The sequence below is a fragment of the Nothoprocta perdicaria genome, unplaced genomic scaffold (assembly GCF_003342845.1).
Source record: "Nothoprocta perdicaria isolate Ctin4 unplaced genomic scaffold, notPer1 scaffold_18, whole genome shotgun sequence".
Classification (NCBI taxonomy): domain Eukaryota; kingdom Metazoa; phylum Chordata; class Aves; order Tinamiformes; family Tinamidae; genus Nothoprocta; species Nothoprocta perdicaria.
Genome location: NW_020454982.1, coordinates 3,315,187 through 3,329,001, shown reverse-complemented (window position 1 = coordinate 3,329,001; position 13,815 = coordinate 3,315,187). Strand labels below are relative to the sequence as shown.

The window sequence follows — 13,815 nt, the reverse complement described above, 5'->3', positions numbered from 1 at the left end:
ATTTTTCCAGAAAAAGACAAAGACTTCTAGCCTTATCCAAGTAGAATGATTTAAGAGAGGTAGCCATTCTACATTGCTCACAGATGTGAAGCATTCAAATAATATCCCATATGAGGGAGATTTCTGAATTAGGTGCAGGTGATGCAGTGAAAGGCACATGATACATTGCAGAGCTACATAGTTTGTATTTATCAGAAAAGCACCACCATGTGTGAACAAAATCTAATCATCTACATGTTACTATGATGAATAATGCTGAGTAAATTATCAAGTTACCCATTGTCAAAGTGTTGCCTTCTGCAGCTTCATAACGTTCACTTATTTGTATTTATACACATACAAGCCCTTGCTGCAATCAACTATGATATCCAATAGTGGGAATACAGACCATTACAACTCAGTTTGATAAAGCTAAATAAAGTTTTGAGCATAACCAAATTTATTATTTCCCCAGTTTTATATACCTGTTCCTTAAGTATTAGTTACATTTGTTTAAGGCACGTTAAGTCAGCAGTAAGTGTACAATAAGTCAACAAAAAGAACGGACAAAAGAAAACAGATGCTGACTATGTTTTAGTGGTGAAGACTACGTCACTTTGTACTTGATTGGTTTGTAAAAGCAAGTTTGAGTAAAGGATAGCACCTTTGCCTTGAATTTACTAAACATATACTAATCTTTACTTATTCAGGCATTTAGATTTTATAGACTTTTAGATTTTATAGGCTTAAGTGCTAGGCTACAATCTGACTTGCAGTTTTGCAATAACTATTTTTTATAGTTAACTATGCTAAGCTGGTTCCACACCTGAACACAAATAGATTCAGGCTATGGGAGAAGTATAAAGCAGGGAAACTTTTGTTTATCATTTATTAATAAGAGGACCAGTTATTCAAAACAGCTTGTTAAACCATAAAACAGATGTTTAATTCTGTAATTTTCTAAATTATAAGCATGTTTTCCAACCTTCGACATCAGTATGACAGCACTTTTGTATACTGAGGTTCTGTACCAGAAATAAAAGACTAGTAATTTCACACACCTGAAGTATATGCAGAGTTAAAGATGACTGAAACGGTGGCTCCTGTCTTTTATGCACTGATTAATACCTACTATACAACTCTTCTCCTCATTGAGGCTCCTACATTACACAGTAATAAAATCACCAGATAAAGACAGAACCCAGTTTAACCAGAACATTAACAGACAATAATTTTGAAGACATAACCTAAAAATATCCCCATGATTATAAAGTTGCAATAAGTCTTGTAAAGCATAATCAAGAAAAGTAGTAAAGCAATTCACATTATGGTTAACATTTCTGGATTTTCTTCAGTGCTTAACAAATTAAGCTGCTCAAAGCCAAATGTTTTCCATTCTCTTGACATAATTTGTGTTTGATCCAAGCATCCCTTACAAAAGGAAGGAAGAGATTTATTTTGACCTTCATATGGCAAAAAGCAACAGACTTGTACTTTAAGCAATAGTTTGTGATTAATACAGCATTGTGATAAAATCTTAGAAAGACATTAAAAAATACTTTCTGGAATCTGCCTGACTGCACAGAACACACATTTTGTTCATAACACACTGCAACACTAGTTATATTTCACTACTCATGCATACTGTAGCAGTCACAATAGGTTAGATATAACTGCAGCCAGCACAGAAAATAAAGCTCAGGGACATACAGTTTCAAGGTCATGTAGCTACGTGAACCTTAAAGAACAGACAGCAATATTTAACTCGTACAAAATCACATTAGCTACACTACTGTCTCCCTGGTATTAAAAAGTAGTAATACTCAAAAATAATATCAGATTTGAGAAGACTGCATAGAAGTGCAGTTGAAAACATACTTTTCACAAAAAAAAATACTCTCTCACAAAAGAGAGCCTAGAGAAACAGACAATATGCTTCTTAAATTTTTGAGCCCTAACACTAATAATTAAGAATATATAAACAACAAAATTTCAGGAGCTGTTACCAAAAGCAGAGGAGGGGGAAAAAAACGTGTCTTTTGTTTAAGATTTTCTAAGAGCAACACAGCCCTCTAGTGGAAATACTAAAGCATGATTTGTCCACACAAAAGCAGAGCATAGACTAGAGGGGCATCTTTTTTACACAGCCTGCTGCTCAGAAAACTTTTCACTTTTCAAGCAGGATCATTTTATACATTAACAGCCAAGAAATTCACTGGCCTTTTTCAAAGTGCTAATGAAAACTAATAAAGTGATCAAAAAAGTACCAGATGTTTTATATACACAAACACACTTTTTGCAACAATTTTAAGGACTAATTAAGTGGACACATAATCTAGGAATTCTTACTATATTCCTATGTGAATAGAAATACATGAAAGCAAAGAGAGAGACATGGCTAGCTATTCATCACAAGCTAAATATTAAAAAAGACCTAACTGGAAGGAGATTATCTGGCAGGGAATTACACAAAGTACCAATTTGTTTCCATATCCAGTTCTCTGAAACACACTGCCTGAATTCCTCATTAAACTATGAATTGAATTCACATCCACAAGGAAGACTTGAATAAAGTTAAGTTTCTGAAAACAAAGCAATTGCCTCCTCCTCAAAACACTGCAGCAGCAGCGGAGTCCCTCCAACATACACAAGTAGCAGGAGTATTTGCAATACAAAAATAGAGCACAACACAGAATTTCCAAGCTAACTGGGAATAGGCTTCAAAACTGGAAGTGCTCTGCTTGAGCTAGCTAAACAGTAATTGCACATGGAGAACACAGAGCTGGGTAGACATAACCTCATAGGTATCGCTACACTGTGATCCATTAGCTAGTGCAGACGTGTCCACAGCATTTGGTCAAGAGCCACAAAGCACGGTTCAGCGTTAAGCTAAGACACTGACCAGCAGTCAGAATAGTTGGAATAAGTCATTACAATGTCTCTGACAACCCAGCTTCAACACAACTTCAAATTCTGCCAAGTAAATCCAAATTAATTGCACAGGAATACTACTAGACAAGTACAAAAGAAAAGTGCTTTCTTCACACAACACCAATGCATTTGAACAGTTTTTCCTCTAAAGAGGTCTATTAGAAGTCTGATTAGCACACATCTTTTCCAAACTATCTCCTTTCTCAGAAGTTAAAGAGCTAGTTTAGATTTCAGAAAAAAAGGGGAAAAAAAAATGAAGCTTCAACAAAAGCATCATACAATGAAAAAGTAATCCAAAACATGAAACATCTGTATTCTGCAAGTCTGAAAGGTAGGTCTCAATGAAGGCAAATCATATTTGAGCCCTGGCAATTCTTTAAAGTTCTGAGATTGAACAGATAGGTGCATATAGAGCAAATTCTATGGCTGGGTGAAATATAAAGACATGCTGTACTAAAAATCTGGAATGTTAAGCCTTAATGAAAAACAAAAGCTAATTCCAAGCGCACTTGCTACACTAAGTACAATACCAATGTATAATATATGTATAAGCATATTAAAGTTTGCAGCACATGTGCTGATAAGGAACAAAATGGTAAATAAAGTTCCACACTTTTATCTGACTCCTGTTAGATAACACTTCTCTCCAAATAATTAAGGGGTAAAGACCAAGGTAACTCAGTGATAACTGCTATTAACCCGTTGTACATAATCTTCAAAGAAAGACATGTTCACATAGTTAAGATCCTACTTGTAAGGGACATCAGCTCATAATCTGTGTAAGGATATCAGTGTGAATGAAGTTCCTCCACAAGGTAAAGCTACGAACAATAAATAAATGGAACAAAGATTAACAGTTATCATCTAGGTAGATCCCATGATTTGTCACAAAAGTTCAAATCTGACACCAAATCACACTTGTATTTTAATACTCCTTTCTGGATTTAGGCCACAGAACTAGAAAACAGCTATCCTGTGCAGTTTGCAAAGAGAAAATTTGAATAGCCTAGCAAATTATACTGGAGAAAAAAAACCTGCCTTCTGAAGAAAAGCAGCAGAGCCCCTAAGCACCATATAAAAATGAAACAAAAGCAGCTAATAAGAATAACTCAACTACTCAGCAATCAAGTAATATATATTATGAAATGAATACCTTGACTAGCAAGTGTATAAAAGGATGTACATGAAAGAGCTTGAAATTATCCTAGAAAATGCAATTAAAAGGGATTTCAAAAGGACATCAATACTACTTTTTGCCCGAAAGTGACAGAATTGTGTGCCCAATGCTACAACTCTATCATCAATATGAGTTGCAAATAACTATCAGAGACAAGGATCCTGTGATCGGCTTGTAAGATCTTTTCCAATGTTTACCTCTTGTCATTAGAAAAGTTTTCTAAACACTTTATCCAAATACTCTGGCAATACAATACAAGCTTTCCTCCCTGTCCTAACCACCAAGTATCAAAAAGACATTATTTTATCCCTCTCCACAGCAGGCTTTATTATATTCCCCTCCACAGCAGGTTTTATTATATATTTATATATTGTGAAGTGCCCCTTATTTTCTAGAAAGAATCTCATTTCCAAACTTGATGTTATTTAAACGGCTCTCCTCCAGACTCCACATTCTCCACTTTAGAAATAACACTACACAAACCTGAAAAAAGTTTTCCAAAGTTTCTCCAGAGTTATCTGTAAAATAAATATCATAATATATTACCTTATGTATAATGTTTACCTACCTATTCCTGAATTTGCTCCAGTGATTATAGCCACTCTTCCACTCAAGTCACGACCCTGAAGGATTTCCATTGCAGTACTGTTGCCATCATATTTTTGTCTAGTAGTAGGCTTTACTGGATTATCTTCAACTGTAAATGCCAATCTTGGATCAAGGTAAGTAGTTCTTTTGTTTATGTGGCTGCAAAACAAAAAATAAATATTTTGACACTCTGTACTCTTTAGACTTTAAGTGTTCTATTCCAACTACAGTTACATATAATTCTAGTGGATATTTACATTCCTTATGTTTTCCTCAGTTTTGCCTAAGTGGTCTGAATTTCTTATTTATCATTTCTCTGATTGTAACTGTATGTACATTAAGATTTGTTTTGAAGTACTTCATAACCCCATTCAGAAATTCATACAAACAGAGAAATCTGTCACAGAAAAATTTGCATTTCATTAGGAAAGATCATGTTCTCTAAGGACCTCTATGAAAGGGACATGTATCACTTATGAAGCCAGATACTGGTAAGAAATGTAGTTCAGTATTCTTTTTTTTGAAACAACTCAAAGCAAAAAGCTTCAATCTGTTCCAGCAAGGGACATCATTTGGGTCAGACTGATGCTCCCATAATGGGATTTTAGGTTTCTTCAGAAAAAAAAATCTAGAAAGATGCTTGGCAGCAACTTTCAGTCTTCATTCCTTACTTACAGAACAGAGGGTCAAGTATAACAGAGGGTTATACTTCAGAATTTTAGCCTGTGAATAGTCTTCATTTTTACCATTCAGCTAGAGATAATCACCCCATTTTGACTTGAAAACTGAAAAGATATAGAAAAGGAAGTGCTCTACTACAGAAATGTTACCAGAAACATCTCTCTGCTTCTGTGAACTCCCTTCTACCTCAGTTTTCTAAAAGTCTCTTCTGGTTCAATCCGTCCTCTCTTTTCTTTTTGTACTTTGGATTCCAAATCAGTCAGTGCTGTAGCAATTTAATTTTCGCCTTGTATCTTGTGCTCTACTGCACTGTTAATGATAGATTTCTCGATAACTTCTAAAGCTAAAAGATAGAGTGTTTATATGTGAAGTTACATAAACAAAATGAATCTACATAAACACTGCCTGGAGATAGAAGGCATTCTGAAGATGTTGATTTGCAAGCCACTAACCTGTCACTCAACTAACATTTCCATGCACGTCAAAGAATTCAATAAATTACATGTGGGTGTTTCATTTCAATTCAACTTACATTTGAATTCTAATGTCTTGCTTAAGAGTTTCTTTGAAAAACTGACTGATATTAGCACAGTATGATAACTCCAAGAAAGCTAACAAATGAGAAATGACTGGTCCATCTACTTGCCCTTATTTTACACTATCATATACTTACTCCACAAAATAGACTTGTCCATTTTCATCAGTCTCCTGCTCCCATCCATATGGCAGACCTAGAAAACACGGATAAAATGTCTTTTCTGCAGGCACTAAAGCACAGTCAGATTTGAGGTTTAATTGATTTTTCAGACAAAAGCTGACAAATGTCTGCACTATTCCTGCAGGTAATACACTGCTGCATTTGGAGCTTGAAAGGAGGTGTGCTTCCCTAATCACCATGCAATTGCGCTGCCCTCAAAGTGCCATATGCAAGACATTTGGAACTACTATTAAGACCAGTCTATTAATTATAAAGATAGTCTAAAAAAAATCTCCTCTCTCTGTTCATGTAATGGCACAAAGCAGCAAAATGTGACCGTGCTTCCTAGTACGTCACACAAACCTCTATACTCCATGCAGTTCAGTATCTGCCCTAATAAAGCGACAGGACTAAACTAAGCTATGCAGGAAAAGGGGTGTTTTGTGTGGGTATGCATGTAAACAGACCAAAAGTTTGAAGAGCTCATTGAAATGATAAAATCAAGTTGGAAGAACAGTCAAGAGGAAAAAAAATAAATACTTTAAAAAAATAAAAAAGAAAAAAAGGACTTAATTCTTTGCCAGACTAAAACAAATGAAGGCAGTGATCAAAAAATTCAACAGGTATACTCTGCTATAATAACCACTTTGTTTTCAAGATCCAAATGGAAAATAACAGTCGCTCTGTATTATTAATATCCATGTAGTATCATCTTATTTAAAATGTTAGAACTTTTCACCATTTATCCTTTTATTCAAAGCCCTGCAGAAGTAGCAACTTCCCTTGCTGGCCAAGTCTTTCTTCATATTTGGTTAAACTTTCTCCTCAAATATCTTCTTGTTTATGCTGTTTAAAAGTCTATTAACAAAGAGGCATTTTCCTCTAAAAATCACTCTCTAGCTCATATTAGGTAATGCAAATTATTCATTGAACTTCACTTTTCTGCTCTTAAGGAAGACCCCCAATTACACCACAGAAAAGTTTTGTAAAGATCTAATTTAAGTCAAGATCCTTAACAAGTCACAAGCCGCTGGAAGAGTCCTGTAACACCATGCTCTTTTCTAGGAGGAATAAGATGGTAATTAACAGGACTCCTCTTTGTACTACTCTTTAATAGGCAGTTATAAAGAATATAATCCAACTATAAGCACAACATGATGGGCTTTGAGAAACCATAACCCAGTCTACGAATTCCACCCTGCAACTATGTTTTACAAGCCATAGCAAAAGAAACCCTTTATCCCAAACTGGCACTTTGGCTTTATGCAGCACAACAAGAAATCACACATCATTAAAGTGATCATTGCACAGACAAAGCTCCACTGAAAGCAGCCACACTTTGCAAGCCAGGTTTAGCAATACACAGAGAGCCAACTAAGGAGATCAAGATGAAATTTGGTTCCTGCAAAAACTGACTGCGGCTTATAACTGTATTACAGAAGCTTCACACAAACCTCCTGCAACACGTTTCCTCTTTCCAGATTTAGGGTGCTCCCACTGTGTTTTTTCTTCAAGATGACTGGAGGGGGGGAGGGGGAAGAAAAAAAAAAAAAGATTTAGAAACAAGCTAACAATGCTCTTTCTGATGCACTTCAATCAAAGACTTTTTTTTTTTTTAATACAGTACAGAATATGGCTCATCTCCAATGGAAACGTGGGTGTGTATATACACACACACACACACACATATATATATATAAACGTATTTTCAGAGTATGCAAAGCTAACATACAGGCAACAGCATAACACCTTTTAACCTGAACTGTATTTACCCACACTGGCAAGACTCTCCCTTAACACCAAACCTGTTATTATTCTAAATTGAGTTAATTCACAACAGCTAACAACGAGGCCCATGGAATTGTTGGTGCATAAACAACTAATCCGCCAAACTGACACCTCACCATTTTATGGGTTCTCTGTGATTGAAAGGGCTTCTAAAGGGCATATAATAAAATCTAATGCAAGAGCAGCAACTGACTAGACAGAACTAGCAGTGCTCATAAAGTGCTTTTTACTTTAAATACGTGTGTATTTTGTATTTATTATTTTTGGTTTGTCTCGTGTTCGCGGGTCAAAGCTTGGGAGAGGGGCGCCAATCCCCGCTACGGGCGGGAAGCGGCCGGAGTTCCTAGGGCGGGAACGGGTCTCAGGGCTCGGAGCAAGCGGAAGCTCAGCCTCCAGGAGCAGCACGGACGCAGGAACCGGTTACGTAAGAGGAGGGAAATACACAAGCGCGCATTCCACGGGGTTAAGGGCACACACTCGCTGGAAAGCGGCGGGGACGCGGCGGGCGCCGCGGCGGACGGTGCCCAAGGCCCGTGGGTAGCTCGGGCCGCGGCGGGAACGGGCACGGGCGGGACGAGCCCCTGCTGCCCGCGCCGCCCCGGCCCTCCGAGGCGGGGATGGACGCGCGGAGCCGCCCGCCTCGCCTCGCGCTCCGCCGAGGCCGGTCGCAGCGGGACGGCGGCGCCGCCGGCAGCTCCGCCCCGCGCGGGGCGGGCGCGGAGGGGCGGCTGCCCCCGCCGCGGGCGGCCGCCGCTTACTTGGCGTAGTAGACCCAGCCGTCCTTGGTGGTGCGCTCCTCCCAGCCGGGCGGCAGCTCCTCCTCGCTGTCCGTGTCCTCCAGCCCCGCGTACTTCAGCGCCGCCATTGGGACGGGCACCCCCGGCAGCGCCGCTGCCTCACGGATATAGGCGCGCGCCACCCCGCCCCTTCCGGCGTGGCCGGCCAATGGCGCGGAGCGGCAGGACGCGGGCATGCTGGGAAGTGTAGTCCGCGCTCCCCGCGGCGCCCCCGCGCGGCGGCGCCGGGGGTTCGGGACGTGCGAGCGGGGCGAGGCCTGTGCGCGGGCCGGGGGCGTCGCCTCGGGGGGCTCCAGCGCTCCCCCTTCCAGAGGAACAAGGCGCAGGCCACTGCAGGAAAATGAACCGCCTCTAAAGCTCCTCGATGCAGGCAGGATGTTGAGGGGCACGGCCTTGGGCTCTGGCCAAGCCCCAGGGCCTCAACATGGCAGCCTGTGCCCATCCCTCACGCCCCCAGCGTCCCGGCCTCGAGCGCCTCGAGCGCCAGGGCTTCTCCGAGCGCCAGGGCTTCTCCTGCGAGTGCCTGCGCTTCTCCTCCGAGTGCCAGGGCCTCTCCTCCGAGCGCCAGGGCCTCTCCCCCGAGCAGAGCAGCCCACCGCGGGGCGTAAGTATCACCGCACCCTCATGGAGCACGGGGCCGGGAGACTCCCGTCCTTGGGAATGGCAGGGCAGGACCTCCCAAGGCCCCGTCCTGCGCCCAGGTCACCCAGTGACACCAGCCCCATGGCCGTTTCCAGGGATGAAGCGGTGCAAGTTAAGAGCGCGTTACAGAATCGCCCCATTAGAGAAACCTCCCCCTTGGTAGCCACAGCAGAGGTGCCCGCGTTGCAGCAGGGGCAGGAGTGCGTCGTGCGTGAATTTCCTCAGCATTTGTAACAGCCGCTTCCCGCTGCCCTGGTCCAGCAGGCAGCGGCGGCGCTGGCGGGAGGCTGCGCCAGATGGCACTGCAGCCGCACGAACGGAAGCTCCCTGGCTGCTCTGGGTAACGTTTCTATGCGCTGTTTGAGGCCCTGACCTATATGGCTCGCTTGCTACCCGCTAATAGCATGCGTGTCTCTCTACAAAAAGCAACCCGAGCTTTTTTCTGCCCTGCTGCTCCCATCACTTCACGTGTTCCTCAGAGAAATTGCACCTCCTGAGTTATCTCGCCCTGTTAGAGACACACGTGCTTCCTCAGATGCCACTTTCCGTGGGAGTATGTCACAAATTCTTGATAATTTGACTACTCATTTATTGAATTATTTCAAAGCAGCTTAAAATTCAGACGCATTTTCTAGTTAAAAATTGTGACAAGATACATTCCCTTTCAAATGATGAAAGATGTCTTTGCCATTTTCTCCAGCTCAAGTGTGTGCATGTGTAGAATTGCTACCCATTTGTTTATTTGCACTGCAGGAAAAGAATGGGTCTGTGTGTTACTTAATATAGTGATCTCATACATCATGTTCGTTCAGACAGGGTAGTAAATATTCCATTCTTCTTAAAATTTTCTCTCGCTTGCTTTGGATGTCGTACTTTAGCAGAAAGTGCGTCAAAGATGTCAGGATGTCATCCTGGTCCATTGCTGTGGCAATCCTCTAAATTAATTCGTCTGATGATTCCAAGGCTCTCAGACCAAGATAAATGCCACAGCTTGCCAGAAAGTGCATAAATTAAAACAAGAAGACATTTAGAAATGATTGTTATTTTCACAATAGCATAAATGTCAATTAGAATCTTAATCTCATTTTCTGTTAGCTGTATTTTAAAGCATCAAAATTAAATCTATTTGGCTGCTTTCTTCCTTGGAAGCATAGACAACATAGACATAATTTTGCTCATGTAATTTGCTGGCAAGCCAGAGGCAGCAAAAGTCTTAACATTTTCTCAGTGTCAGTCACAGGCTTATTTACTTTGCTTGAATCATGGCCATCCATGGCTTGAATCATGCTTGAATCTTGCCCATCCAAGATTTGGGTACTTACCTTTCTGGCAAAGATTTTGATACTGGTTATCTAGACTAGAGAAAAATAATCATGACATACTGTAAAAGCAGGCAGATGCACCACAAAGTGTTGATTCATCTCGTTGATAGAGCATGTGTCCATTTGTCAGAAATCACAATTTAGGAGTATGATAAAATTCTGAACAGCTACCAGGTCATAATTTTTCAGCAGCTGTCAGAACATGTTTGCATAGGCTACAGCTGTTCTTTTTCAAGGGAAAATCCTGCCTCCACAGTTCATACCTCAGCCCTTCTAACCTTAGCATTAAAGTACTGTATTTTGCTGTATGGTACGGGCTGCATACCATACCATACGTTATTCTGAAAATGTGTCTCTTTTAGTCTTAAGTCCTTGTACATCCTCCTCAGTTGCCTTTGGATAACAGTACACTGTTTATCTGTTTAAAAATCCTGTTTCTATTTTCTTCTCCCTCTGAATTTGTAATAGTCGTATGAGTGCAGCATATCATGTCTGATCCATGGTAATAGCTTCATTTATTTATTTTCTTTTATTTATTTTATTTGTTTGTTTTTATAGTAGCATTGTCAGAATGCTTCTTCAATGCCTGTTACACACAATCATGTTACTGAATTTAAGTGTCCTATACAACTTTGTTTGAAAGCTCCTTTATCAACCAGTTCAAGACATCCATATGCTTGCAGAGCCCTTTAAAATATCTGTAAGTGCAGGGGAAAGCAACCAGCTATATCAGCTGCCTTTCATTCATATTGCCTTTGGTCTTCTGCAACAAGTCATGCAAACCTTTATGTAAGGCCACCTACGACAAAGTAAAGGCTGATCACACTTCAGGGCATGTGTAGACCGCCAGGAGCGAGGCAGTAGGTTTAGACACAACAGCCCAGGTTCTTTCTGTAAGGCTCTCTGGAGGTGAGAAAGGCTGGGGAGAAACACGGCAGCTCAGACGAATGACAAATACCTTATTTTCGTAGAACAGCCATGTAAGTCATTAGTCATGTTTGTTTGTTTGAAGTTAAATGGTCTACAATCTTGTAGAACTGAAAATGTGTCCTGTAGAGTCAGCTTTGTCATCTAAATAACATAAATTAAATAGCATGAGACCTAATATATGCCCCTGAGGCATTTCACTTGGTAATTCTCCTCAGCAGTCTATTATCTTCTGTTTATGGTCCTTCAGCCAGTTTTCATTCTGCCTGAAAATCTATTTGGATTCACTAAGAGGCTAGCAGCCCTTTCATTGACATTCCTGATACCCACTCATTCTGTAATTCAATAACACACAGGCAGTCACAGTTGCTTAGTCTACTAACTTAGTGTTAAGATGATCTAATGAGAACAAAGGCATTTATGGAAGTGCAAATTATGGAATACATTGGCTTTAATTTCAAATGTTACCTAATGACATGGAAAACAGGGCATTTCACCAAATGATTCATCTGTACGGGAGAAAAAGTATCAAAATGGTCAAATTCTCATGTTGGCACCACATAGAGGGTTTTTCAAAAGGGCTTAAGGTATTGAGTGCTAAATCTTGGATCCTGATTCTGAACATTGTACTGTCGAAAAGCTGGTCATGAGTTCCTTCAAAGTCTTTTACTGTACTAGATGTTTAAATTAAGGTACTCACCTTTCCTTACTGAATAAGAATGTGGTCTGTGTTTTGAAGAGGGACCAAGGGAGAAGTTACTTCCAAAAATAGACTGTGCTTGTGCAACCTTTAAAAATGAAAAATAGATCTTTAAAGAGTAATGGTTAACAATGTACCCTCATTACTCATGTTTCAGTTGCTTTTCTTGGCACGAGAAAGTTCTGTACCGGAGCCTCTATTTCATAGTTGAACAGAATCCAGCATTTTATACCTCCAGGCAAACTCACAAAACTCTTCACATTTACTTTGGTTTTGATGGTAAAGTGAAACTCTCAAAATGTGTTAACAGAAAAATAAAAATCTTCAAATACACATTTCTGTATTTCTGGGCCAAAAATGACTCAAATGGACATCATCTGCTATAAATACTTCACTAATGTTCTGAAAACTGGAATGTTAAATATGACAGTGATAGAAAGCTGATCTCAGTCCTCTCATCTAAAGGTCATTTTGCTGACCATTTTTCACATTATTTATTGCCTTCTAATATTAAGTGTGATTTTTCTAAGAGCGAACTTGATAACAGACTACTTCCCTTTTTACCCAATTAAAGTCTATTGTTTCTTGATCTCACAGAAGAATGTGGACACAGTGATGTATGGTACACGCTACTTATGAAACATGTTATTAATAGTTACTTTATTCTCATTAAAAGTGTGTTTATGCAATTGTAGCACAAGAGTCCAGTCATTGGCATTTCTGAGTACCTCCATACACATAAACACACACGCACACGCAGTATAGTTTTTATACCCTGCAAACCTATCTGAGTACTCTAAGAATATCTAGTAGAACGTCTCAAAAAATGAAAAAATATGGATTTGAAGATATCAAAATGACAGCAAACACTGTCTTCTGGAGAGTAAGGATTTCATTAAGTCTCCTAATGTCCCTGTTATGTCAGGGAGATCCAGTGGATCCTAGGTAATTGCTGTATATGGGCAAAAATATTGCAGGGACAAAAAAAAAAACATGCTGGACAAGCAAAGATTTAGGAAGGTTCACATAGTTATATAAACCTTAAGATGCCATTGTCTTTCCTTTTTTTCCTTTTGTTTGTTACCTGTCTCTGATTTCAATACCTGCATTTGTTCTATATGTGTTACAGAATTCTACGAAACCTGGGCTGATCCTGAGACCTGAGCTGGGCTCTCCACAGGATCCATCCACTACCATAGTTACTTTTATCCAGTCTGAAGGTAAGTCCTTCCTTGTAAAGTCATCTGAAAACTAATTTTGAAAGAATATTTTGTATGTAACTATTGCGAATTTTCTAGGGAAAATGCATCAAATAGTTACTATTCTTTCCATCATGGGTATACCATCAAAAACATCTATGAAAATGCAGTCCTATCTCAGTTAAACTCATTAAGAATATGTTACAACTAAGCGTGAATGAAATGTAACACCTAGTTTGAAAGGTTCCTTATCAAGCATAAACACGCTTGCCAATTCTTTCAAAAAATCTCGAAGTAGTTCAATGGTATTAATAAAATTTAGCACCTTGTAAAATCACATTGAAATAGCTATATATATTCCTATTTTATAGTCATGGGACAGATTCA

The 13,815-nt window shown here is 39.9% G+C and overlaps 1 protein-coding gene across 1 annotated transcript in view; it reads right to left on the bottom strand.

Moving 5' to 3' along the window:
* Positions 1-8,725, bottom strand: part of WWOX (WW domain containing oxidoreductase) — a 409,787-nt gene extending 401,062 nt beyond the window's left edge. Inside the window, exons 1-4 of the mRNA XM_026036572.1 lie at positions 8,600-8,725; positions 7,508-7,572; positions 6,030-6,087; positions 4,656-4,834 (exon numbers count right to left, since the gene is read on the bottom strand). Of these exons, the coding sequence (XP_025892357.1) occupies positions 4,656-4,834; positions 6,030-6,087; positions 7,508-7,572; positions 8,600-8,706 (409 nt within the window). The 5' untranslated portion in view covers positions 8,707-8,725. The remainder of the gene's footprint in view (positions 1-4,655; positions 4,835-6,029; positions 6,088-7,507; positions 7,573-8,599) is intronic.
* Positions 8,726-13,815: the final 5,090 nt, after the last annotated feature.